Source organism: Macaca fascicularis, chromosome 14 (genome assembly GCF_037993035.2).
Source record: "Macaca fascicularis isolate 582-1 chromosome 14, T2T-MFA8v1.1".
NCBI classification, from domain to species: domain Eukaryota; kingdom Metazoa; phylum Chordata; class Mammalia; order Primates; family Cercopithecidae; genus Macaca; species Macaca fascicularis.
Genome location: NC_088388.1, coordinates 116,132,371 through 116,157,752, shown reverse-complemented (window position 1 = coordinate 116,157,752; position 25,382 = coordinate 116,132,371). Strand labels below are relative to the sequence as shown.

The 25,382-nt window shown below is 45.2% G+C and overlaps 3 protein-coding genes across 4 annotated transcripts in view; 2 read left to right on the top strand and 1 right to left on the bottom strand.

Moving 5' to 3' along the window:
* BACE1 (beta-secretase 1) overlaps positions 1-13,415 on the top strand; it is a 31,186-nt gene extending 17,771 nt beyond the window's left edge. Inside the window, exons 2-9 of the mRNA XM_005579748.4 lie at positions 2,171-2,259; positions 3,791-4,007; positions 5,139-5,276; positions 5,962-6,096; positions 7,337-7,438; positions 8,106-8,255; positions 8,496-8,667; positions 9,336-13,415. Of these exons, the coding sequence (XP_005579805.1) occupies positions 2,171-2,259; positions 3,791-4,007; positions 5,139-5,276; positions 5,962-6,096; positions 7,337-7,438; positions 8,106-8,255; positions 8,496-8,667; positions 9,336-9,577 (1,245 nt within the window). The 3' untranslated portion in view covers positions 9,578-13,415. The remainder of the gene's footprint in view (positions 1-2,170; positions 2,260-3,790; positions 4,008-5,138; positions 5,277-5,961; positions 6,097-7,336; positions 7,439-8,105; positions 8,256-8,495; positions 8,668-9,335) is intronic.
* LOC107127449 (uncharacterized) lies at positions 10,610-13,415 on the top strand. Its single transcript, XM_015435775.4, has 2 exons — positions 10,610-11,199; positions 12,375-13,415. The coding sequence occupies exons 1-2, from the start codon at positions 10,864-10,866 to the stop codon at positions 12,435-12,437; spliced, it is 399 nt and encodes a 132-aa protein (XP_015291261.1). The 5' UTR covers positions 10,610-10,863; the 3' UTR covers positions 12,438-13,415.
* A 220-nt stretch (positions 13,416-13,635) lies between these two features.
* RNF214 (ring finger protein 214) overlaps positions 13,636-25,382 on the bottom strand; it is a 54,256-nt gene continuing 42,509 nt past the window's right edge. For both annotated transcript variants that reach the window (XM_005579757.5, XM_005579756.5), the window contains exons 7-15: positions 19,078-19,174; positions 18,823-18,911; positions 17,677-17,767; positions 17,375-17,473; positions 16,804-17,180; positions 16,538-16,670; positions 16,232-16,336; positions 15,872-15,967; positions 13,636-14,027 (exon numbers count right to left, since the gene is read on the bottom strand). In XM_005579757.5, the coding sequence (XP_005579814.1) occupies positions 13,962-14,027; positions 15,872-15,967; positions 16,232-16,336; positions 16,538-16,670; positions 16,804-17,180; positions 17,375-17,473; positions 17,677-17,767; positions 18,823-18,911; positions 19,078-19,174 (1,153 nt within the window). In that variant the 3' untranslated portion in view covers positions 13,636-13,961. The remainder of the gene's footprint in view (positions 14,028-15,871; positions 15,968-16,231; positions 16,337-16,537; positions 16,671-16,803; positions 17,181-17,374; positions 17,474-17,676; positions 17,768-18,822; positions 18,912-19,077; positions 19,175-25,382) is intronic.

Here is a 25,382-nt window from a genome sequence, read left to right as displayed (position 1 = left end):
GAGGAAGAAAGGGCCAAGTAGAAGTGATGCTAGAGGCCAGGCACAGTAGCTCACGCCTCAGCACTTTGGGAGGCCGAGGCAGGTGGATCACCTGAGGTCAGGAATTCAAGACCAGCCTGGCCAACGTGGTGAAACTTCATCTCTACTAAAAATACAAAAATTAGCCCGGTGTGATAGTGCACATTTGTAATCCCAGCTACTCAGGAGACTGAGACAGGACAATCACTTGAACCCAGGAGGCAGAGGTTGCAGTGAGCCAAGATTGCGCCATTGCACTCCAGCCTGGGTAACAAGAGCGAAACTCTGTCTTAAAAAAAAAGAAGTGATGCTAGAAAGAGCTGGACAGAAGGGAACACCAAGAAGACACCTGTGCATCTTTACTTAGCCAAATCCAGGGCCCTGACAAGATGGGTTTTCACCAGGACATTTTATGGGGCTCCTGGCTCCCCACTGTTTCTGACAGTAGGATTCCTAGGTCTGTGTCACCTCTGAGACAGAAGGGGAGCAACATACTGGTGGCAGGGACAGAACCACATGCATGGACACTGATGTGCCATCCTGGTCCCCACAGGTCCCCTCACCAGTACAGCTCCTAGAATAGGTCTTCTCTGAGCTGGAGGGGATAAGCCAGAGTGCTTCCTGGTAGAACAGAAAAGGAGCAGGGGGCTCTGAAGACAGAGTCAGGTACACAGTGAGCAGGGGCGATGTGACAGTAGAGAGACATGGGAATGGAGACAGCACACATACCACATAGCTCTGAGATGATGTGCAAAATGTTATGACTCCATAGACTGAAGCAGACACAGCTTTTTTCTTTTTTTTTTTTTTTTTTTTTGGAGACAGGGTCTTGCTCTCCCAGGCCGGAGTGCAGTGGTGTGATTTCCGCTCACTGCAACCTCCGCCTCCTGGGTTCAAGTGATTCTCCTGCCTCAGCCTCCCAAGTAGCTGGGATTATAGGCACGCATCACCATACCCGGCTAATTTTTGTATTTTTAGTAGAGATGGGATTTCACCATGTTCACCAGGCTGGTCTTGAACTCCTGACCTCAAGTGATCCACCCGCCTTAGCCTCCCAAAGTGTTGGGATTACAGGTGTGAGCCACTGTGCTGGCCTCAGACACAGCATTCTAAGGCCATGTTGAGTGTGCCAAAGGAAACCGATATTTTACCCCAGAATATACTACTTTGACATATTTTGAGTTGGCTGTCAGAGGGCCAGCACACAGAAGTGGCCCTGCAAAGCTGGCTTTTGAGGGAGATTTGCATCTGCAGAGAATCTGCATTGATGCCACCTGGCTTTCTCTGAGGCCCTCCCTGGTCCAAATCTAGGAAAGATTAACTGAGAGTCTGACATGTTTAAAGCTCTGCAAGAAACATACATCACCTGTTCTCTCTGAGGGGTGTTACCTGTGAGGTTTCATTCACACAAAAAGACCACCTTTACTGGCCTGGCCTCCTCTCCCTCCCATAACTATTTCTGCCAAAGTCCAAGTCCCCCTTTTTTTTTTTTTTTTTTTCGAGACAGGGTCTCACCCTGTCGCCCAGGTTGGAGTGCAGTGGCATGGTCTCAGCTCACTGCAACCTCCACCTCCCAGGGTCAAGTGAGTCTTGTGCCTCAGCCTCCTGAGTAGCTGGGACTACAGGCATGTACCACCATGCCCAGCTAATTTTTGTATTTTTAGTAGATACAGAATTTCCCCATGTTGGCCAGGCTGGTCTTAAACTCCTGACCTCATGTGATCTGCCTGCCTCAGCCTCCCAAAGTGCTGGGATTACAGGGGTGAGCCACCGCACCCGACCCAAGCTCCCATTCTTTCTGTAACCTCAAGATGGTATAAAATCAACCATCTGGCTATTTCTTTGACTTCTTATATTTTTTGACTCCCATGCATGTTAGTTCTTCTACTAATCTGCCTTTTTTCAGTTGGTTTTTCAGCAGACCTTCAGAGGGCACAGGGAAGTGTTCCTTTGGCCCCTGCAGCACCACAGGACCCCAAGTCCTGTCTGTGGTTGTTGTGGTAACGGGTGCCAGCCTGGACCAGTCCTGCATTGTGGAGCTTCACTCTGGACATTCTAAGGAGCAGACTGTGCTGGGGGGTGAGGGATAATAAAGGTGGTGTGTCTGAAGCCTCCTGTCTATACCATCTTTTCTCTCCCCTTTCTCTGACAGCTCAACATCCTGGTGGATACAGGCAGCAGTAACTTTGCAGTGGGTGCTGCCCCCCACCCCTTCCTGCATCGCTACTACCAGAGGCAGCTGTGAGTCCTGGGGAGAGCCCGGGGGAGGTACCTTTTCCAAGGATCCAGGGCCAAGAAGGGTCAGGGGAGGGGTACAGAGAGAAAGAGTCGATCCTTAGATTTTCTTCTTGCCAGGGAAGGGGAAGGGTGAAGAAAAGACAGTGACCAGGAGAGACAGGGTGAAGAGGGTGGTTAGAGGAGCTATACCATGGGAAAGGGTGAATTGAGAGGTAGCCAGGAAGTGCTTCAGTACTGAGACAGGGCAGCCTCCTGCGGGAGGGAAAGGAAGAAGGGCCAATAGCTCATAGAACAATCTTAGGGTGCTCATTTTCTCTGCCTGAATGGGGAGACGAAAACCCCACATCCCCTCAGTGTCTCTCAGTTCTCTGACACCACCAGCTAAGTCTAAGCTGAACAGGCCTCAGTGATAGCTCCCGTTGCTGTGTTCTTACCCAGGGGCCACTCTAGGTGGCTTTGCATAGTCCAAGGACATGAAGGAAAGGGTCTTCCATAAACCCCTCTGCCTAGACCAGTATCAGGGAACTGAAAGCTGAAATATCTCCTCCATGCACCACCCAGGGTGCCACCAGTTGGATTCTGCTTACTGGTGAAAGGGGGGTTGAAGAGAACTGGTGAAAGCGGAGGACTGGTGAAAGGGGGGTTGAAGTGGGCTTTAAGATAAGAGACAGTGAGGGATAATCTGGAAGCCCCCTTAGCATAAAAGCAGGAAGAGGAAGGGATGAGAGGACACCAATGTCTGAGACATCTGTGTGTGCAAACATGAGTAGAAGCTTAAATCCTATCCTTGGACTTGTAGGCAGCTGCAAAACCCACCTTCCCTGTTTCCTCCTTTAATGTCCCGATCTAAAAGAAGCAGTCAGGGAGGAGGGTGCAGGTAGGATCGATGAAAGGGCATTCATTCCAGCTCCTCATCCCAGTCCCCCACCACACACAGAAGCCATGGTTAGTGGTGTGATTAAACACAGGTGGGGCTGCCACATGTTGAGCACGTTTCACAGAAGTGGTATGTAATACCAACCTGCTCTTCGGAGATGCTTGTGCAAACCCCTTCTCTAGAACTTGCTGTAGAGGTGCCACATTCACCCTGCCTGGCACTTTCTCTACCACTCGAATGGTACCAGTAGGTTCCAAGGCAGTAAGAGAGTCAATGGTTCCTTTTCTCTGGGAGCTTGATGGAGCCAAAGGGCGGAAGAGATGCCCGCTAGCTGTCCCTGCAGCAGCAGCAGCAGCAGGCACAATGCACAAAGCCCAGGCTTGTTCTTCACAGGGCCTGAGCTCAAGATCTAGGAATATGAGCAATAGAGACAGGAGACTAAGCCTCAGCAATGGTTCCCTTCATCTACTTGCAAGCCCACTTTACACTCTGTTCTGGGTGATGAGTCTAGGGATGTTTTGCTGAGCAGCCTGAAAGCACTCTAGGATTCCCCTGAGATGAGATACGGTGGCGTTTGGGAGTAGGTTTAACTGAGATCCTTATACCAGTTTACCAGTTGTGGTTATGCATCCACAAATCTCTACCTTCTTTCCACAGGTCCAGCACATACCGGGACCTCCGGAAGGGTGTGTATGTGCCCTACACCCAGGGCAAGTGGGAAGGGGAGCTGGGCACCGACCTGGTAAGCATCCCCCATGGCCCCAACGTCACTGTGCGTGCCAACATTGCTGCCATCACTGAATCAGACAAGTTCTTCATCAACGGCTCCAACTGGGAAGGCATCCTGGGGCTGGCCTATGCTGAGATTGCCAGGGTGAGAGGAACAGGGCTTGGCCCTATATACTGTATGCACACTGCACACACAGCACACTACACAGAGAAGGAATTAGAAGAGAGAAGGGGAATTAGCGGAAGGAGGGAAACAATCAGTTTAAAGGATTATTTAACGGGTATAGGGTGGCAGTCTAAATTTTAGCCCTATAGAGGGCAGAACTACAGTGACAGAAGCTGTGATAGGTACAGGAATAGGCTGTAGTTTCTACGTACTCTAAAATCTCTTTTTTTTTTTGAGACGGAGTTTCACTCTTGTTGCCCAAGCTGGAGTGCAATGGTGCAATCTTGGCTCACTGCAACCTCCGCGGACCTCCTGGGTTCAAGCGATTTTCCTGCCTCGGCCTCCTGAGTAGCTGGGATTATAGGCACCCACCATCACGCCCAGCTATTTTTTTTTATTTTTAGTAGAAATGGGGTTTCATCTTGTTAGCCAGGCTGGTCTCAAACTTCTGACCGCAGGTGATCCGCTCACCTCGGCCTTCCTAAGTGCTGGGATTACAGGTATGAGCCACTGCGCCCGGCCACTCTAAGATCTTTAATAAAGGCCCCCATAAATCTGAAGCAAGTTAGGCATAGGGGGATCAAAGATATATGAACCTGGCCGGGCGCGGTGGCTCACGCCTGTAATCCCAGCACTTTGGGAGGCCGAGGCAAGCAGATCACCTGAGGTCAGAAGTTCAAGACCAGCCTGACCAACGTGGTGAAACCCCATCTCTACTAAAAACACAAAAATTAGCTGGGCATGTTGGCGCATGCCTGTAATCCCAGCTGCTCAGGAGGCTGAGCCATGAGAATCACTTGAACCCAGGAGGTGAAGGTTGCAGTGAGCCAAGATTAAGCCACTGCACTCCAGCCTGGGCAACAAGAGCCAAACTCTGTCTCAAAAAAAAAAAAAAAAAAAAAAATCTATGATTCTGTGAACCCATCAATACTGTCCTGTTTGCATTGCCAGGGCTCCTGCTAACACCTCTGCCAAATCTCAGTGCCTTAAGATGGTCTTTCCCAAGGACCATCCCCCAAGCCTTCAAATTTGCCTTCCAGTTTAGACAGGAAGTTGGCCTCTGTCTTTAGGTCGGTCTGAGGACTCACTCCTTGTCTCTTTCTGCCAAAGCCTGACGACTCCCTGGAGCCTTTCTTTGACTCTCTGGTAAAGCAGACCCACGTTCCCAACCTCTTCTCCCTGCAGCTTTGTGGTGCTGGTTTCCCCCTCAACCAGTCTGAAGTGCTGGCCTCTGTCGGAGGGAGCATGGTGAGTAGGTCCTCAGAGAGGGGAGGTCCTGGCATTGAGGGAGATATGGGTGCCATCCTCCCCCCTCCCTGAAAGCTACACCATAGTTTTGGCTCTGATACTTAGAATCAGGAGGAACCTCTTTATATTCCCTACCCTCACTTTATTTTTCCATTCTTTTCTTCTTTGAGTTATTCTAGAAAGGAATCAAGGCACCTATGGTAAACTTAGAAAGGGAGGCAATTAGGAAAATTTCAAAGGAAATGAAAATAAGACCTGTTGAATTTAAATTATTCAGTTTGATGGTCAGAAGGCAGAGATATAAAGAAGTTTGTCTATTTATTAATTAATTAGAACAACGGTGAATGGTTCTCCAATAAGCAGAGAAAATAAAACCTATAATATAAACAAATAACCATTCATTCAACATTTATTGTGGCAGTTTAGATTTAAATAACTTTATATCAAGGGCTGTATGATTCTGAAACAAATAATTAAAAATCCCGGAAAGTCTTTTCTCCTGAACACATTTAAGAAACTAGGTATCACTTTGGGCATGATTTGTTTAGAAGCAGGAAGATGAAAAAAGGGTAGCCTGTAGAAGACCTTGCCACCCCAAGAAATCACTGATCTTATTGCTTGGTCCTTGGGGGACTCACTCTCCTTCCGTGCCAGGACACAGGTACCTGCCTTTTTTTCCTCCTAGATCATTGGAGGTATCGACCACTCGCTGTACACAGGCAGTCTCTGGTATACACCCATCCGGCGGGAGTGGTATTATGAGGTGATCATTGTGCGGGTGGAGATCAATGGACAGGATCTGAAAATGGACTGCAAGGAGGTAATAAAACCAAGGGAGACCCAGGGAACGTAAAGGGGTAGGCAGTACAATGTGAAGGAAGCCTCTGGTTATGATGTTGAGAGGATGAGGCAGAAGTAATAGGACCTGCAGAAAGGGTTGGAAGTTGAGCCTAGAACAGTCAGGGGCTTAATGGTCACACAGCAGGATCTGAGGTTTGGGGCCTAGGGACTGGTAGTGAAAAAAAAAAAATATGGAACTAGCTCTGATGTCTGGACTGTAGTCACTGCCTTGCTTCGTAGCCTTGGGCAAGTCTTTTGTGAGACAGGGTGAGAGAATGAAGGGTCTGTCTTTGGAGTCAGGAAGACCCAGATCTGAATGTAGCTCTGATTTCTACTAGCTATGTACCCTTAGGCCAGTTACTATTCTGTGTTTCAGTTTCCTTATCTGCAAAACAGGTAAAAACAACTTGCTCAGAATATCAGAGATAATGTATAAAGTGTTTATCTCTGTGGTTGGCAGTACTCAATAAAAGGTAAATCATTTATGTCTTCCTTCCCTAGATTCTTATGTACGTTAAATTAGAATAGATATAAATGTACTAAGAAAAGTTAAAAGCGGCCGGGCGTGGTGGCTCATACCTGTAATCCCAGCACTTTGGGAGACCAAGGCGGGGCAGATCATTTGAGGTCAGGAATTCGAGACCAGCCTGGCCAACATGGTGAAACCCATCTCTACTAAAAATAACCAGGTGTGGTGGCAGGCACCTGTAGTCCCAGCTACTTGGGAGGCTGAGGCAAAAGAATGGTTTGAACCCAGGAGGCAGAGGTTACAGTGATCCAAGATCACACCACTGCACTCCAGCCTGGGTGACAGAGCCAGACTCCGTCTCAAAAAAAAAAAAAAAAAAAAGAAAGGAAGAAAAGTTAAAAGCACTATACAGGGTATTTTTATTTTCAAGTTTGGAGACTACCTGCCAACCCAAGATAACAAGAATAAACATTTACCAAGTGCCTTCTATCTTCTGGGCACAATTCTAAGTGCTTTAAATGGTTGATTTATTTAATCCTTACAATAACCCTTTTAGGTAGGTACTATTTTTATCCTCACTTTAGAGATGAAGAAACGGAAGCACAGAAGTTAACTTGTCCAAGCAGGTACACTTAGGAGGTGCCAAAGCCAAGATGCCAACCCGGCCGCGGCCCCAGCAATAACCCCCTACTGCCCAGAGCCCAGCATCAAAAACCTTTTGACTCTTCTACCTCTCTCTTTCCCCTCTTAGTACAACTATGACAAGAGCATTGTGGACAGTGGCACCACCAACCTTCGTTTGCCCAAGAAAGTGTTTGAAGCTGCAGTCAAATCCATCAAGGCAGCCTCCTCCGTGAGTGGACTAAGGATGGGGGTAAAAGAGATGGTACAGTGTCAGAGGGAGGTGGTGAGAGTCACATTCTTCAGCAACAGCCAAGATGTCTGCACTTAGACCCTTCTACTCAGAGCTTTTAAAACACTCTTCCCCTAGCCAGGCATGGTGGTTCACACCCGTAATCCCAGCACTTTGGGAGGCCAAGGTGGGCAGATCACTAGGTCAGGAGTTCAAGACCAGCCTGACCAACATGGTGAAACCCCATCTCTACTAAAAGTACAAAAATTAGCTGGGTGTAGTGGCGCGAGCCTGTAATCCTAGCTACTCGGGGGGCTGAGACAGGAAAATCGCTTGAACCCAGGAGGTGGAGGTTGCGGTGAGCCATGATCGCACCACTGCACTCCAGCCTGGGCAACAGAGTGAGACTCTGTTTAAAAAAAAAAAAAAAAAAAACTCTTCCCCCACTTTATGGCTATCACTTTGCTCATCACACGATCCCCCTGGTACAAAAGTTTGACATCACACTCCCACTCTCTTCCTGTAATTCTTTGGTTGGTTTACCCCTCCCCACTTTGGATATTTCACTGGAAAAGCAAATGAAGGGCCCAGTTAATGTATCTGAACATGGGAGGGGTGAGATGATAAAGAGTCTTTTCCTCATTGTTACACCTTCTTGCCAACGCAGACAGAGAAGTTCCCTGATGGTTTCTGGCTAGGAGAGCAGCTGGTGTGCTGGCAAGCAGGCACCACCCCTTGGAACATTTTCCCAGTCATCTCACTCTACCTAATGGGTGAGGTTACCAACCAGTCCTTCCGCATCACCATCCTTCCGCAGGTATGTCCCAGCCTGAGTCAGGGGGATCTCTCTTAAAAGTACACACTGGGAGACAGTGAGCAGGTATGGCTTGCCAGAACTTGGAAGACAAAACAGATGAGTAGTGTCCAGTGGTAAAGGGGTCTTAGAAAACCCGTTAGAGCTCAAGGATGGTAAAGGGAAGGGCACAGATGCCTACAAGGCAGAGATGGGGTGAAGGAGAGTGAGGAAGACACTCACCCTGTGATTGCTTACCCCTAGCAATACCTGCGGCCAGTGGAAGATGTGGCCACGTCCCAAGACGACTGTTACAAGTTTGCCATCTCACAGTCATCCACGGGCACTGTTATGGGAGCTGTTATCATGGAGGGCTTCTACGTTGTCTTTGATCGGGCCCGAAAACGAATTGGCTTTGCTGTCAGCGCTTGCCATGGTGAGAGTGCCAGGGCTGAGGGTCTGGGGTCAGTCTCGCCATATTTTCCTTGTCTAACAACAGTTAGTATACCTGGGCCCGTCAGTTTACAGGAGGGTAGTAACAGTTGCCTCAAACCCAAGTCAACAGTTGTGCAAAAGGTAGTGTCAATGCTCATCCTTTTTTTGTACTGCCTGCCATAATGACCACTGCCTGGATTGGTAACCTCTGTTGGAAACCCAGAGCAGCGAGAGCTACCTGTGTACCTTGGGAAGCTCTTGATGCAAGGGTAGCAGGCTGAGCCTATAGTGACCCTGTCAGCTGCCACATGGTGAGGTTGAATGCTACTTCAGAAAGATGGCAGGGTTTTGCAGTTGAATTTCAGCAGCAGAAACTAAGTTTACTAGGTGTGGCTTTTGGTCAATTCAGAACTACTGAGTTGTAGTTATCACTCCTATCGGTTGGGTATACAAGGAAGGGCTGCTACTCCCAGTGACTTGGGAGGGGAGACAGGCCTCTACCTGGTGCTGGCTTCCCAGCCTGCTCCTAAATATCTCCTGGGAAGGAGATTGGATAGCTTCTGCATGGGCTAATTTCAAGGCCTCACTATCAGGAAGTTCTTTTTGTTATGTAACCCAAACTGCTCTATGACAATGACAGCTGTCCATTCACATTTACCCTCTCCCCAGTGCACGATGAGTTCAGGACGGCAGCGGTGGAAGGCCCTTTTGTCACCCCGGACATGGAAGACTGTGGCTACAACATTCCACAGACAGATGAGTCAACCCTCATGACCATAGCCTATGTCATGGCTGCCATCTGCGCCCTCTTCATGCTGCCACTCTGCCTCATGGTGTGTCAGTGGCGCTGCCTCCGCTGCCTGCGCCAGCAGCATGATGACTTTGCTGATGACATCTCCCTGCTGAAGTGAGGAGGCCCATGGGCAGAAGATAGAGATTCCCCTGGACCACACCTCCGTGGTTCACTTTGGTCACAAGTAGGAGACACAGATGGCACCTGTGGCCAGAGCACCTCAGGACCCTCCCCACCCACCAAATGCCTCTGCCTTGATGGAGAAGAAGGAAAAGGCTGGCAAGGTGGGTTCCAGGGACTGTACCTGTAGGAAATAGAAAAGAGAAGAAAGAAGCACTCTGGTGGCAGGAATACTCTTGGTCACCTCAAATTTAAGTTGGGAAATTCTGCTGCTTGAAACTTCAGCCCTGAACCTTTGTCCACCATTCCTTCTCCAACCCAAAGTATTCTTCTTTTCTTAGTTTCAGAAGTACTGGCATCACACCCAGGTTACCCTGGTGTGTGTCCCTGTGGTACCCTGGCAGAGAAGAGACCAAGCTTGTTTCCCCGCTGGCCAAAGTCAGTAGGAGAGGATGCACAGTTTGCTATTTGCTTTAGAGACAGGGACTGTATAAACAAGCCTAACATTGGTGCAAAGATTGCCTCTTGAATTTAAAAAAAAAACTAGATTGAATATTTATACAAATGGGGGCGGTTGGAAAGAGGAGAAGGAGAGAGAGTACAAAGACAGGGAATAGTGGGATCGAAGCTAGGAAAAGCAGAAACACAACCACTCACCAGTCCTAGTTTTAGACCTCATCTCCAAGATAGCATCCCATCTCATAGGATGGGTGTTGTTTCAATGTTTTCTTTTCTGTGTGCAGCCTGACCAAAAGTGAGATGGGAAGGGCTTATCTAGCCAAAGAGCTCTTTTTTTAGCTCTCTTAAATGAAGTGCCCACTAAAAAGTTCCACTTAACACATGAATTTCTACCATATTAATTTCACTTGTCTCTACCTGAACCCTTATTCTACATATGATAGGTAGCACCGAAATATCCTAACCCCCTAAGCTCCAGGTGCCCTGTGAGAGAGCAACTGGACTATATAGCAGGGCTGGGCTCTGTCTTCCTGGTCACAGGTTCACTCTTTCCCCCAAATCTTCCTCTGGAGCTTTGCAGCCAAGGTGCTAAAAGGAATAGGTAGGAGACCTCTTCCTCCTAATCCTTAAAAGCATAATGTTGAAGATTCATTCAACAGCTGATGCCCTATAACCCCTGCCTGGATTTCTTCCTATTAGGCTATAAGAAGTAGCAAGATCTTTACATAATTCAGAGTGGTTTCATTGCCTTCCTGCCCTCTCTAATGGCCCCTCCATTTATTTGACTAAAGCATCACACAGTGGCACTAGTATTATACCAGGAGTATGAGAAATACAGTGCTTTCTGGCTCTAACATCATTGCCTTCAGTATCAAGGCTGCCTGGAGAAAGGATGGCAGCTTCAGGGCTTCCTTATGTTCTCCACCACAAGAGCTCCTTGATGAAGGCCATCTTTTTCCCCTATCCTGCTCTCCCCTCCCGGCTCCTAACGGTACGTGGGTACCCAGGCTGGTTCTTGGGCTAGGTAGTGGGGACCAAGTTCATTACCTCCCTATCAGTTCTAGCATAGTAAACTATGGTACCAGTGTTAGTGGGAAGAGCTGGATTTTCCTGGTATACCCACTGCATCCTACTCCTATCTGGTCAACACGCTGCTTCCAGGTATGGGACCTGCCAAGTGTGGAATTACCTGATAAGGGAGAAGGAAATATAAGGAGGGCCTCTGGTGTTCCTGGCCTCAGCCAGCTGCCCACAAGCCATAAACCAATAAAACAAGAATACTGAGTCAGTTTTTTATCTGGGTTCTCTTCATTCCCACTGCACTTGGTGCTGCTTTGGCTGACTGGGAACACCCCATAACTACAGAGCCTGACAGGAAGACTGGAGACTGTCCACTTCTAGCTCGGAACTTACTGTGTAAATAAACTTCCAGAACTGCTACCATGAAGTGAAAATGCCACATTCTGCTTTATAATTTCTACCCATGTTGGGAAAAACTGGCTTTTTCCCAGCCCTTTCCAGGGCATAAAATTCAACCCCTTCAATAGCAAGTCCCATCAGCCTATTATTTTTTTTAAAGAAAACCTGCACTTGTTTTTCTTTTTACAGTTACTTCCTTCCTACCCCAAAACTGTAAGTGTAAAAAAAAAAGTCTTAACAGCTTCTTGCTTGTAAAAATATGTATTATACATCTCTATTTTTAAATTCTCCTGAAAAATGACTGTCCCATTCTCCACTCACTGTATTTGGGGCCTTTCCCATTGGTCTGCATGGCTTTTACCATTGCAGGCCAGTGGACAGAGGGAGAAGGGAGAACAGGGGTGGCCAACACTTGTGTTGCTTTCTGACTGATCCTGAACAAGAAAGAGTAACACTGAGGCACTCGCTCCCATGCACAACTCTCCAAAACACTTATCCTGCTAGAATGGGCTTTCCAGGGTCTTTACTGGGAAGCAGTTAAGCCCCCTCCTCACCACTTCCTTTTTTCTTTCTTTACTCCTTTGGCTTCAGAGGATTTTGAAAAAGAAACAATATGCTTTACACTCATTTCCAATTTCTAAATTTTCAGGGGATACTGAAAAATACGGCAGGTGGCCTAAGGCTGCTATAAAGTTGAGGGGAGAGGAAATCTTAAGATTACAAGATAAAAAATGAATCCCCTAAACGAAAAGAACAATGGAACTGGTCTTCCATTTTGCCACCTTTCCTGTTCATGACAGCTACTAACCTGGAGACAGTAACATTTCATTAACCAAAGAAAGTGGGTCACCTGACCTCTGAAGAGCTGAGTACTCAGGCCACTCCAATCACCCTACAAGATGCCAAGGAGGTCCCAGGAAGTCCAGCTCCTTAAACTGATGCTAGTCAATAAACCTGGGCAAGTGAGGCAAGAGAAATGAGAAAGAATCCATCTGTGAGGTGACAGGCAGGGATGAAAGAGAAAGAAGGAGAAGAGTATCAAAAGCAGAGAGGAGATCATTTAGTTGGGTCTGAAAGGAAAAGTCTTTGCTATCTGACATGTATTGCTAATACCTGTAAGCATTTTAGGTCCCATAATGGAAAAAGAAAATCAGCTATTGGTAGTCCTTTGCCTGGAGTCATTTTTTTTAAAAAGTTAACTCTTAGTTTTTACTTGTTTAATTCTAAAAGAGAAGGGAGCTGAGGCCATTCCCTGTAGGAGTAAAGATAAAAGGATAGGAAAAGATTCAAAGCTCTAACAGAGTCACAGCTTTCCCAGGTATAAAACCTAAAATTAAGAAATACGACAAGCAAAGGTGGAAAATGATCTAGTTCCTGATAGCTACCCATAGAGCAAGTGATTTATAAATTTGAAATCCAAACTGTTTTCTTAATATCACTTTGGTCTCCATTGTTCCCAGGACAGGAAATATGTCCCCCATAACTTTCTTGCTTCAAAAATTAAAATCCAGCATCCCAAGATCATTCTGCAAGTAATTTTGCACAGACATCTCCTCACCCCAGTGCCTGTCTGGAGCTCACCCAAGGTCACCAAACAACTTGGTTGTGAACCAACTGCCTTAACCTTCAGGGGGAGGGGGATTAGCTAGACTAGGAGACCAGAAGCGAATGGGAAAGGGTGAGGACTTCACAATGTTGGCTGGTCAGAGCTTGATTAGAAGCCAAGCCAGTGGCAGCAAAGGAAGGCTTGGCCCAGGAAAAACCTGTGGGTTGTGCTAATTTCTATCCAGAAAATAGACTGGACAGAAGCTTGTGGGGTGCATGGAGGAAATGGGACCTGGTTATGTTGTTATTCTCGGACTGTGAATTTTGGTGATGTAAAACAGAATATTCTGTAAACCTAACATCTGTATAAATAATGAGCGTTAACACAGTAAAATATTCAATAAGAAGTCAAACTACTAGGGTTACTTTTTTTTCCTCAATCAGAGTCTCATTTTATCCATTTGGAGTAGAGTGGCTAAAACAATACTGAGGCTTCTGGAGGCTTTCAGTAAGCAAGGCATCTGGTTGGACAGTGGGTGAGCACCAGGCTTTAAATCTGCATACATGAGCCTTAAGAAAATGGACTAGAGGCTGAGCCAAACCAAAGCAGAATGGCCTTAGAGCAACAGCAGGTTCCTAGGTGGTTTTTATATTGTATTTGAAAACAGCCCTGGGCGGGGATATCATAATTTCAAGGCCAAACTAAACATCATCTTCCCTACAATCTGCATCCCCCAAAGGAATTGCAAGATGAGGGGGAACAGACTGTTTCTGCATAATATACATACTTTCATTTACGAACATTGGAATACAGACTTTCTATACACACATTACCTATATAATAAAAATGTACATGGCATGAGTATATGTCACTGTATAAATATAGAGTTTTAGAAATCTTGAACCCGCGCTTCCTGTTCACATCAGTTTCTCTTCTTCTTCCTCCCCAGTCAGGTCCGTCATTTAAGAGTTGGACAAAAGGGACAAGTGTCATTTGTGTTGGTCTGGGCCCAGAATTTTATACACTGGAAAGAAAGAAAGACACACCTCAGGTTTATCTGGAAAGACAAAGGGAAGGAAGGAGAGAATGCCAATAAGGTTCAACAAGGCCTAAGTCAGAAAAGTTCTTACACTGAGGTACAAGAGGGGCTTTTTTTTCTTTTTTCTTTTTTTTCTTTTTGAGACAGAGTCTCACTCTATTGACCAGGCTGGAATGCAGTGGTGCGATCTCAGCTCACTGGAACCTCTGCTTCCTGGATTCAAGCTATTCTCCTGCCTCAGCCTCCCGAGTAGCTGGGATTACAGGCAGGCATCCACCACCATTCCCGGCTAATTTTTGTATTTTTAGTAGAGATGGGGTTTCACTTTGTTGGCCAGGCTGATCTCAAACTCTGGCCTCAAGTGATCTGCCTGCCTCAGCCTCCCAAAGTGCTGGGATTACAGGTGTGAGCCACCACGTCCGGCCCCAAGAAGGGCTATTCAATGGCTCTTACCCTAAAAGAATCCTCAGTGCAAGTGAACCTTTTTAAGAGGAACATTAACAATGAGCTGATGAAAGTGTTCATGATGCTGCTTTTTGTTGAATGTCTAGTGCGGCTTGCTTCCCCTTAGGATCCATTTCGCCTGAGATGAACGTCTCTGTTCTAATACCTGACACCCTCAAATCTTATTCAGGAATTTTTCTTACTAAGAATTTAGATGTAAATTCAGTTTCTATCTCTTCGAAAAGCAAAATGAACAAAACAAAATGGTTAAGAGGAAATCATCCCTGCTACTAAGAGACTTAACTCTGCCTGGCAACATGAAAAAATAGGAATGACTTGTCAGCCTGTGAAGATAATCTCTAACCGGCAAGCCTTCCAAGCTATTCTGTAATGGAGTTCTTAATCTCATACTCAGGTCCTCCATTCCATTCCTCTCATCTAGGCAAAGTCTTCTGACAATGCTATATTTTGAACAATAGTTAGATATGTGGGATTATCACTCATTGTCAATTTTCCAGGAAAGTGATTTAGTGCTCAGTATGAATTGCTTATCCAGTCCCCTGAAGGGAATGGGGTAAAAAGTTGAGAGATCCTAACTGCAGTATTCTGAATTCTGCTAATGTTTCAGCCACAATTTACTGAAAACCTTATGAGTAGATATTAGAGACCAGGTGCAGTGGCTCACACATGTAATCCCAGCACTTCGGGAGGCTGAGGCAGGAGGATCACCTGAGCCCAGGAGTTTGAGACAGCCTAGGCAACATAACAAGACCTTGTCTCTACTAAAAAAGAAAAAAAAATTAGCTGGGCATGATGGCATGTACCTGTAGTCTCAGCTACTCAAGAGACTGAAGCACCTTGAGCCTGGGAAATTGAGGCTGTAGTGAGCTATAATCATGCCACTGCATTCCAGGCTGGGCAACAGAATAAAACCCTGTCTCAAAAGACAAACAAAAAAAGACTGGGCACGGTAGCTCATGCCTGTACTCCCAACACTTTGGGAGGCCGAGATGGGCGGATCACAAGGTCAGGAGTTTGAGACCCACCTGGCCAATATGGTGAAACCCCGTCTCTACTAAAAACACAAAAATTAGCCAGGCGTGTTGGCAGGCGCCTGTAGTCCCAGCTACTCAGGAGGCTGAGGCAGGAGAATCACTTGAACCTGAGAGGTGGAGGTTGCAGTGAGCTGAGATCATACCATTGCACTCCAGCCTGGGCAACAGAGCAAGACTCTGTCTTAAAAAAAAAAAAAAAAAGCACCAACACAGTAAAAGAGAAGTTATTTTAGCTATCAGGAAAAAAAAAAAGTAGAAAATGAGAAAGAAAAATTATTTTAGCTGTCAGAAGAGAAAGTGTAGACAATGAAGAAGGTCTGTAACACCTACCTCCTTGTGCAATACATGGGTACACGCCATTGGATGCAGCTCACTGGGCTGGACGAGTTTCTGGCACATTAGACATAGCTTACAGGTGGCTGGAGCCTGTAGAACAGAGGCGGCATGGTCAAAAGGTAAGGTACCTCTGGGTCTTCTTGCCTTTTATGCCCATAATTCCATGTAGCAAAAAGATTTATATCAAAATAAATAAAAAGCCAAATATAGATTCTTGCCTAAAATATTTGCATTTTCCCAGTAGGGCTGCAAATAACCCAACTGATGGTTTCTTCCTGCACTCCACCTGTAAACCCACTCCTTCCTCACCTCCAGCTTCTCCATATCACAGTGTTCAAAGAAAAAGAGTCTTACATGTGAAGACCTTCCAGGATATGAAACTTGGGCAGAAGGCAAGAACATTGGAGTACTGATTTGAGCCAGTGGAGCAGGGAACAAGGCCCGGATGCGACCAAGTGGCTGTAGGTAGAAACATTGTCAGAGTAAGGGAAGAGAGTCTGAGTAACAGCATATCACAAAAATCACTTATTTCCCAGTCCAGCAAAGGAAAAAAGCAGACTAGCCACCTCTGACTGGAATGCTTCTTCCCTCCCCACAAGAAATCTACCTCTTCCCCAGCCCTCAGCAGGCCTCAGTTCTCTCCCAAGTGGCTTTTCTCACCTGAGTACTTGCTGCCACCCGCTCATGCTCTGCCAGTCGTGCAGCAACTAACTGGATAAGTTCCTCCATGGTCAGGCCTGCCATGGTGGTACGTGCTGTCTTGATCTGCTGAAGAATGTTGGTCATCTGGGCCCTGAGAAAGAAAAACGTTGAGGGAGAGAAAGCCTACACTATACCCACAGGGAACACCCATGTAACCTCTTCTATTTTAACCCATAAGCATTTCTCTGATAAAGACATCTGAATCAGTCCTTGAAGATACTTACTTATTGCACTGTGGGAACCGAGTCAGCAGCTTCTCCAGGATCTTCTCCAGTTTGTCTACTGGTTGGGGCCGGGGAGTTTCAGTAGAAGCCTTAACACCGCCCAAGCCTGGGGGAGGCGGGATGGAGGCGGCAGGGGGCATGTGTGGACCGTGGGGGCTGACAAGGGAACCCAAGCCAGGGCTGTTTCTGCCATGGGAGCCAGGAAGGGATGAGGAAGGCTGGTTGGACTGGGAAAGGGCAGGGTTCAGAATTGGGAAAGACAAGGAGCGGGGATCTGCACTGGGCATAACCATGGGCATTGTGACCTGCCCAATGGAGAAGGGCATCCGAGGAGCCAGAGAGGGACTGGGTTGGAACACCTGAAGCATGAAGTCTGTCTGCAGAGGAGAAGAGGTAGAGGACAAGAGAGAAAGGAAAAAAAGAAAGTTTACGAAACTGGAGAAGAAATCAATGAACAACTCTTGCAGTGAATAGGGATGATCCCAATATCTTCATAAAAAGAACACGTAGAGACTCTGCTTCTGCTACCAACACAGAAAGGTGAACTTCCCCCCAAAGCCAGCTCTCTTACCTCTGATGGAGGTGGAGGTAAAGTGGGAGTAGGGATTTGAGGAAGGCTGCTCAGCTTGGCTCCATTCCTCACTAACTGGATATGACTATTAAATTGGTCCTAAAAAAAAAAAAGAAGATTATTTTTACTGCTGAACTGACTGAGGCTCTCTAGAAAGACAGCACCATCCATTATCAGGAAAACTATTAAAGGAATAGTAGTTGCATTGCCCTAAATGGCAATGTAAAAGGCTATCTCCCGATTGCGGGAAGTGTTGAGCACAGACTAACACTGACTGAATCATGACTCATAAATACACTTACACGAACATTCTTTTTCATTATCCGAACTCCATTCAGTCTTGTCTCCCACTCCTGTTTGGAACGAACTGTCTCCAGTGTTGGGGGAGTTGACCTTTCAAGAAACCAATAGGAATTTACAGATTTAAAGGAAGCCCTGCTGGGCACAGTGACTCACGCCTGTAATCCCAGCACTTTGAGAGGCCAAGGCGGGCAGATCACTTGAGCTCAGGAGTTCCAGACCAGCCTAGGCAATGTGGCTAAACCCTGTCTCTTAAAAAAATGCAAAATTAGCCAGGTGTGGTGGCTCGCGCCTATAGTCCCAGCTACTTGGGAGGCTGAGGTAGGAGGATGGCTTGTGCTCAGAAGTCAGAGGCTGCAGTGAGCCAAGATGGTACCACTGCACTACAGAGGGAGACCCTGTCTTAAAAAAAAAAAAAAAAAAAAAAAGTCCAATTCCTAATTCTCTGAGATAGCAAAAGCAAAATAGTAGCTGGCTAACTGCCGTTGAGAAAAAGAGGTGGAAGCAGGTGCAGGAGAAGCCCAAGACTCTAATTCCTTTGCCTCACTTTAACTCCAGTATCTTTTAAGTATTTGAGAAAGAGAACCAACAACAGAGAGAACGTTCTTGTCTGCCTGAAAATGCCACAGGGGTCCTCCAAGTTCCATGGCAGAAAGAAAATAAATGACTACATAGGAAATGAATCTCCAAAGACCAGTGTTATGCTTTGATAGGTTAACAGATGCTGGTTATTTTTTATTTTTTAGAGACAGGGTCTCACTGTCGCCTAGGCTGGAGTGCAGTGGTGCAATCAAAGCTCACTGCAGCCTCAACCTCCTGGGCACAAGTCATCCTCCTGCCTCGACCTCCCAAAGTGCGGGATTACAGGAGCATGCTATTATATCTGGCTTTAACAGATAGTGTTTATCCAAATGGAAACAAAACATTAAAAAATGCAAAACTTTAAAACTGTAGAAGCGAAGAGTACAGAACTTTAGAATGTGGGAAGAAAAATCACTGAGCAATTGCTACTGCGGACAGAGATAGCCTTAAAATTCCTGTGCAGACAGAGTAAGTGCCAGACTACCTGGCCTAGGAATTAAAAAACCTAAACAAACAAACAAACAAACTGCAAGACAATTAAAGCTCTAGAATGGAACGGTACTTACTTGAGGTAAGTAAGGTGCAATTCTGCCTCCTTTTCTGCTTCTTCTAGTTTCAGTACCAGTAACTCTTTCCGGCTCTCTAGTGATAAGATCTAAGGAAGCCACACACATATAAATACTTTATTAATTTTACATACACAAAGCTACCCCTAGGTAGTGAAAACAAAAGCTTACTGGCTCTCCTATTACTATGCCAAAAGTAGACACCATCTGGAAGCCTGAAATTAAGACTTTCAAGATATCAGCTCCTCTTCTCACCTCTGCCTTCCAGGCCCGTTCAGTCTCTTCCATAATGTTCCTATTTATTTCGCCATCCTGATTCTTAAGTCTATCCAGTTCCATTTCCCACACCTCTCTGTAAGATAAGAAACCAAGAACAAGACTAAGGAAGAAAGATAAGCTTGTTGAGAGACACCAAGGCAAAAGTACAACCCAAAATTGGTCAGCCAAGTATGTTACAGGAAGTCTTACTCTTAGTATTAACTATATTTATTTTTCTTTCTTTTCTTTTTTTTTTTGCTAATCAAAACAGAGCTGGAGTATAAGTATCAAATATAGACACAGACAAATAATGTTTACAGTGGTTTGCAATTGCATAAAGGCCCTATATTTGAAAGTAAAAATGTCGTGGCCGGGTGTGGTGGCTCGCGCCTGTAATCTCAGCACTTTGGAAGTCCAAGATGGGCAGATCACTTGAAGTCAGGAGTTTGAGACCAGCCTGGCCAGCATGGTTAAACCCCATCTCTACTAAAAATACAAAAATTAGCTGGGTGTGATGGCACACGCCTGTAGTCCCAGTTACTCAAAAGGGTGAGGCAAGAGAATTGTTTGAAACTGGGAGGCAGAGGTTGCAGTGAGCTGAGATCGTACCACTGCACTCCAGCCTAGGTTACAAAGCAAGACTCTTAGTCTCCAAAAAAAAAAAAAAAAAGTTTGTATCTCCACTTCCTAAAATAACCTTACAGCAGGAAAGAGACTGCATCTTAGAACAAAAGCCCTCCACTGAAGGCAAAACGTTCTTCTATGTTCAAGAGGATTCAAAACCATTATGGCATTCTGCATTCTTATTTCCCAACATGTCTTTTAGTATGGGTCCTGAAGAATGCAGGAGTAAACACAGGGGTCTACCTTTTTGTTTGTTTGTTTTTTATAGACAGGGTCTCACTCTGTTGCCCAGACCAGAGTACAGTGCTATGATCTTGGTTCACTGCAGCCTCAACCCCCTGGACTCAAGCAATCTTCTTGCCTTAGCCTCCCAAGTTGCTGGGACTACAGACACACGCCACCACACCTGGCTGATGTTTGTTTATTATTTTTTGTAGAGACGGGGTCTCACTTTGTTCTACAGGCTGTTCTCAAACTTCTGGGCTCAAGTGATCCTGCCACCTCGGCCTCCACAGTGCTGGGATTACAGGCTACTGTGCCTGGCCAGAGGCCTACTTAATATTCACCCTTAATGCAGCAAATCACTAATTCACTACTAAGCACACTGATACAAGCTTATTAATTTTCAATTTTCCTAGCTATAGTAAATATGCTTCAAAAGGAAAAAAAAGTTCTCTTCATACCTCAGGACTTCTCATTTTCCTTGGTTCCTCCCTTCTTACATGCTTTCTCCCCAACTCAGCATAAGAGTGACCAACTGTCCTGGTTTGCCCAGTACTGAGGCATTTCCCAGGATGGATGACTTTCAGTGCTAAAACTGGGATGGGTGATCACCCTACTCAGAACTATAGAGGCCGTTAAGCAACACAGCCAGCAAAGGAATTTCCTTATACTATATTTGATTATGGTAAGTTTTATAGCTGGAAGCCTGGATTACCAAGATCAGTGAACAGAATAGGATGAAAATACTTAGATTATCTCCCCTACATTTTAGAAAGGTAAAAATAAGAAGAAAAGCTTGGGAAGAGTTACATGGTTTTTGTTTTTTGTTTTTTGTTTGAGACAGTCTTGCTCTGTCGCCTAGGCCAGAGTGCAATGGCACGATCTTGGCTCATGGCAACCTCTGCCTCCAGGGTTCAAGCAATTCTCCTGCCTCAGCCTCCCGAGTAGGTGGGACTACAAGCACATGCCACTATGCCTACCTAATTTTTTGTGTTTTTAGTAGAGACAGGGTTTCACCGTGTTAGCCAGGATGGTCTCGATCTCCTGACCTCGTGACCCACCAGCCTCAGCCTCCCAAAGTGGTGGGATTACAGGTGTGAGCCACTGCGCCCAGCCAAGATTTACATATTAAGAGAAACGTTCCCACTTTTCTTTTTTCTTTTGAGAGGGAGCCTTTATCTGTTGCCCAGGCTGGAGTGCAGTGGTGCGATCTTGACTCACTGCAGCCTCCACCTCTCAGGTTCAAATGATTCTTCTGCCTCAGCCTCCTGAGTAGCTGGATTACAGGCACCCACCACCATGCCCAGCTAATTTTTTTTGTATTTTTAGTAGAGATGGGGTTTCGCCATGTTGGCCAGGCTGGTCTCGAACTCCTAACCTCAGGTGATCCACCCACCTCGGCCTCCCGAAGTGCTGGGATTACAGTCATGAGCCACTGCGCCTGGTCCCCACTTTTCTTCAGTGAGAGAAACTTTTATTCCCCTTCCATTTTTGTAGTAACCTTACATATACGAAAGGGAGCAATTTGCTTAACAGAAGTTTATGAGGCCCTTTCCTCTCACATATTATTGCTTTTGACCCAGTTCTCCACACATCCCTGGTTCTCTATTTCATGTATAGGGAGACGGCGTGTGTGTGTGTTACACTTATTCATTCAATCTCTGACATTGTCAGCCCTCTACTGACAAGGTATATTCATCTAATAGAAAAGAGAAGTAGGTGGGCATTTTCTGCCTTAATCTTCAGGTATTGCTTCCCTAAATTAACTTCCTAGCAGAAAATACATTATCTAACAATTCTTTGTGGGTTTTTTTTTTTTTTGAGACTGTCACCCAAGCTGGAGTACACTGGTGGGATCTTGGCTCACTGCAACCTCCACCTCCCAGGTTCAGGCAATTCTCCTGCCTCAGCCTCCCAAGTAGCTGGGACTACAGATGCGTACCACCACATCTGGCTAATTTTTGTATTTTTAGTAGAGACGGGGTTTTGCCATGTTGGTCAGGTTGGTCTTGAACTCCTGACCTCAGGTGATCCACCAGCCTCAACCTCCCAAAGTGCTGGAATTACAAGTGTGAGCCCCTACGCCCAGCCTAATAATTCTTTAGATAAGGATTTTATCGGTAGCTGTGTCTTTTTGCTACAACACATATTCCTTCAGTTCTAAAATAAATGAAGAGTCAGATGCTCTTACATAAAAAGATGTGAAATACATTACAGAGTCAATCCACCTAGCTTACTATTCACTCTGACAATCGGATAATTGTAGGAAAACATGACAGTTGCCTTCTGTGATTGATGTTATCCTTGAATATTATAGATGCTCACTGAACATCTCTAACTTTCATTACATTGTCAACTACAAATATAAACTTATATTAGAAAAATCATCTTATGTCAATGGAGACATTCCACATATTCACACACAAAAAATCTTTTCCTTTGGGCTTTTTGCCATATTTACCTCACTGGGATCTAACAAAAGGAACTACATTAAGAAATTATTTTCTTGGCTGGGTGCAGTGGCTCACGCACTTTGGGAGACCGAGGCAGGCGGATCACAAGGTCAGAAGATCAAGACCATCCTGGCTAACGCGGTGAAACCCCATCTCTACTAAAAATACAAAAATTAGCTGGGTGTGGTGGTGAGCACCTGTAGTCCCAGCTACTCGGGAGACTGAGGCAGGAGAATGGCGTGAACCCAGGAGGCAGAGCTTGTGGTGAGCCAAGATCAAGCCACTGAACTCCAGCCTGGGTGACAGAGCGAGACTCCATCTCAAAAAAAAAAAAAAAAAAGAAATTATTTTCTTCTTTTCTTTTTTTTAGAGAGAGGGTTTCACTGTATTGTCCAGGCTGGAGTGCAATGGCATGATCATAACTCACTGTAACCTTGAACTCCTGAACTCCCACCTCAACTTCTTGAGTAACTAGGACTATAAGCATGTATCTTCATGGCCAGCAAATTTTAAAATTTTTTTAGAGAAAGAGTCCCACTATATTGCCCAAGCTGGTCTGGAACTCCTGGACTCAAGTGATCTTCCTGAATTGGCCTCCCAAAGCTCTGGGATTACAAGCATGAGCCACTGTGCCCAGCCTCGTTCCAGTTCTGAGGGGGAATGCTTTCAGCTTTTCTCTCTTCAGTATGATAGTGGCTGTGAGTTTGTCATATATGGCTTTTATTATTTTGAGGTACGTTCTTTCTATGCCTAATTTGTTGAGGGTTTTTACCACAAAGGGATACAGGATTTTATCAAATGCTTTTTCTACATCTATTGAAATGATCATAGGGTTTTTAATTTGGTTGATGTGGTGAATCACATTTATTGACTTGTGTATGCTGAGCCATCCTTGCCTCACTGGGATGAAACCCACTTGATTGTGCTGAATTATCTTTTTGATATGCTGTTCAGTTTGGTTTTGCTAGTACTTTGTTGAGGACTTTTGCATCTATGTTCATCAGGGATACTGGTCTGCAGTTTTCTTTTTTGTTGTGTCCTTTCCTGGCTTTGGCATCAGGCTGAGACTGGCTTTGTAGAATGAGTTAGAGAAGATTCCTTCCTTCTTGATCTTTTGGAATAGTTCCAGTAGAATTGGTATCAGTTCTTTGAATGTCTGGTAGAATTTGGCTGTGAATCCATCTGGACCTGGGATGTTTTGGTTGGGAGATTTTTTAAATCACTATTCAGTCAAACTACTTGCTATTGGTCTGTTCAAGATTTCTATTTGTTCCTGGTTCAAGCTTGGGGGGTCATGTGTTCCAGGAATTTATTCAGTTCATCTAGATTTTCTGGTTTGTATACATATAAGTGTTCACAGTAGTCTCAGATGATCTTTTGTATTTCTGTGGTATCAGTTATGGTATCTCCCTTTTCATTTTTGACTAAGCTTACTTGAATCCTCTCACAGCTAATCTAGCTACTGGTCTATCATTTTTGTTTATCGTTTCAAAGAAACAACTTTTAATTTTATTGATCCTTTGTATTTTTTGGTTTCAATTTTGTTTAGTTCTGTTCTTTGTTATTTCTTTTCTTCTGCTAGCTTTGGGTTTGGTTTCTTCCTGTTTTTTTAGTTCCTTGAGGTGTGATATTATTACATTGTCAATTTGTGATCTGTCTTTTTGATGAAGGTATTTGGCACTACAAACTTCCCTCTTAGTATTGCTTTTGCTGTATCTGAGATTTTGATAACTTCTGTCACTGTTATCAATCATTCCAAACAATTTTAATTTCTATCTTGATTTCATTGTTAACTCAAAGATCATTCAGGAGCAGGTTGTTTGATTTCTAATTTTTACAGGTTTGAGAGTTCCTCTTCGAATTGATTTCTAGTTTTATACTGCTATGATCTGAGAAAACACTTCATATTATTTCTATTTAAAAAATACATTAAGACTTGTTTCATAACCTATCATATGGCCTATCTTGAAAAATGTGCCACTAGGCCAGGTGCAGTGGCTCACACCTGTAATCTCAGTGTTTCTGGAGGCTGAGGTGCGTGGATCACTTGAGGTCAAGAGTTCAAGACCAGCCTGGCCAACATGGCGAAACCCCGTCTCTACAAAAAAAAAATATTTACAAAAATTAGCCAGACATCATGGTGTTCATCTGTGGTCTCAGCTACTTGGGAGGCTAAGGCAGAAGAAAAAAAAAAGAATCATGGCTGGGCACAGTCACTCACACGTGTAATCCCAGGACTTCAGGAGGCCAAGGTGGGCAGATCACCTAAGGTCAGGAGTTCGAGACTAGCCTGGTTCAATGTGGTGCAACCTCATCTCTACTAAAAATACAAAAAAAAAAAAAAAAAATTAGCTGAGTGTGGTAGTGAGCACTGTAATTCCAGCTACTCAGGAGGCTGAGGCAGGAGAACTGACTGAACCCAGGAGGTGGAGGTTGCAATGAGCTGAGATCATGCCATTGCACTCCAGCCAGGGCGACAAGAGTGAGTCTCCGTCTCAAAAAAAAAAAAAAAAAAAAAGAAGTCATTTGTTTTCCCAGTACTAGGGGCTTTCTCCTCTCTCCTCTTAATCTCGTATGATAGTATACTGACCCCAAATTCTAACTAACTACTCCTTTAAGTTACCCACCATTGAGTTATTCCATGTGTATGCACATTGCACATGTAAATAAACTCTGTTTTTCCCTCCTGTTAATCTGTCATTTTGAAACTGTCCCTATATACTGTACGAAATTCATCAGGGAAGAAGAAGGGGGAGAAACGAAAATAAACAAGGCTTGCAGCACATGCAGTGTTTATCATGAGGTCAGCTTGCTCTCTGACTAGCTTCTTCACCGGTGTTTGGTGCCTGCTGTCTCAGAATCACATAGACCCTGCTACGAGATTAAAGTTCCCCTTAAGTGTACTATAGAAAATATGAACATTATAAAACATTGAGTTTTCCCTTTAAGATATTACTTCAGGTCCTGCACAGCAGTGAAATTATTGACATCAGCCTGTCTGAA

Coding starts and splice junctions, on each gene's coding strand:
- LOC107127449 (XM_015435775.4), top strand. CDS start 10,864: ATGAGAAATACAGTGCTTTCTGGCTCTAACATCATTGCCTTCAGTATC. Junction 11,200..12,374: donor GGTCAACACGCTGCTTCCAG/GTATGGGACCTG, acceptor AGGAGGTCCCAG/GAAGTCCAGCTCCTTAAACT.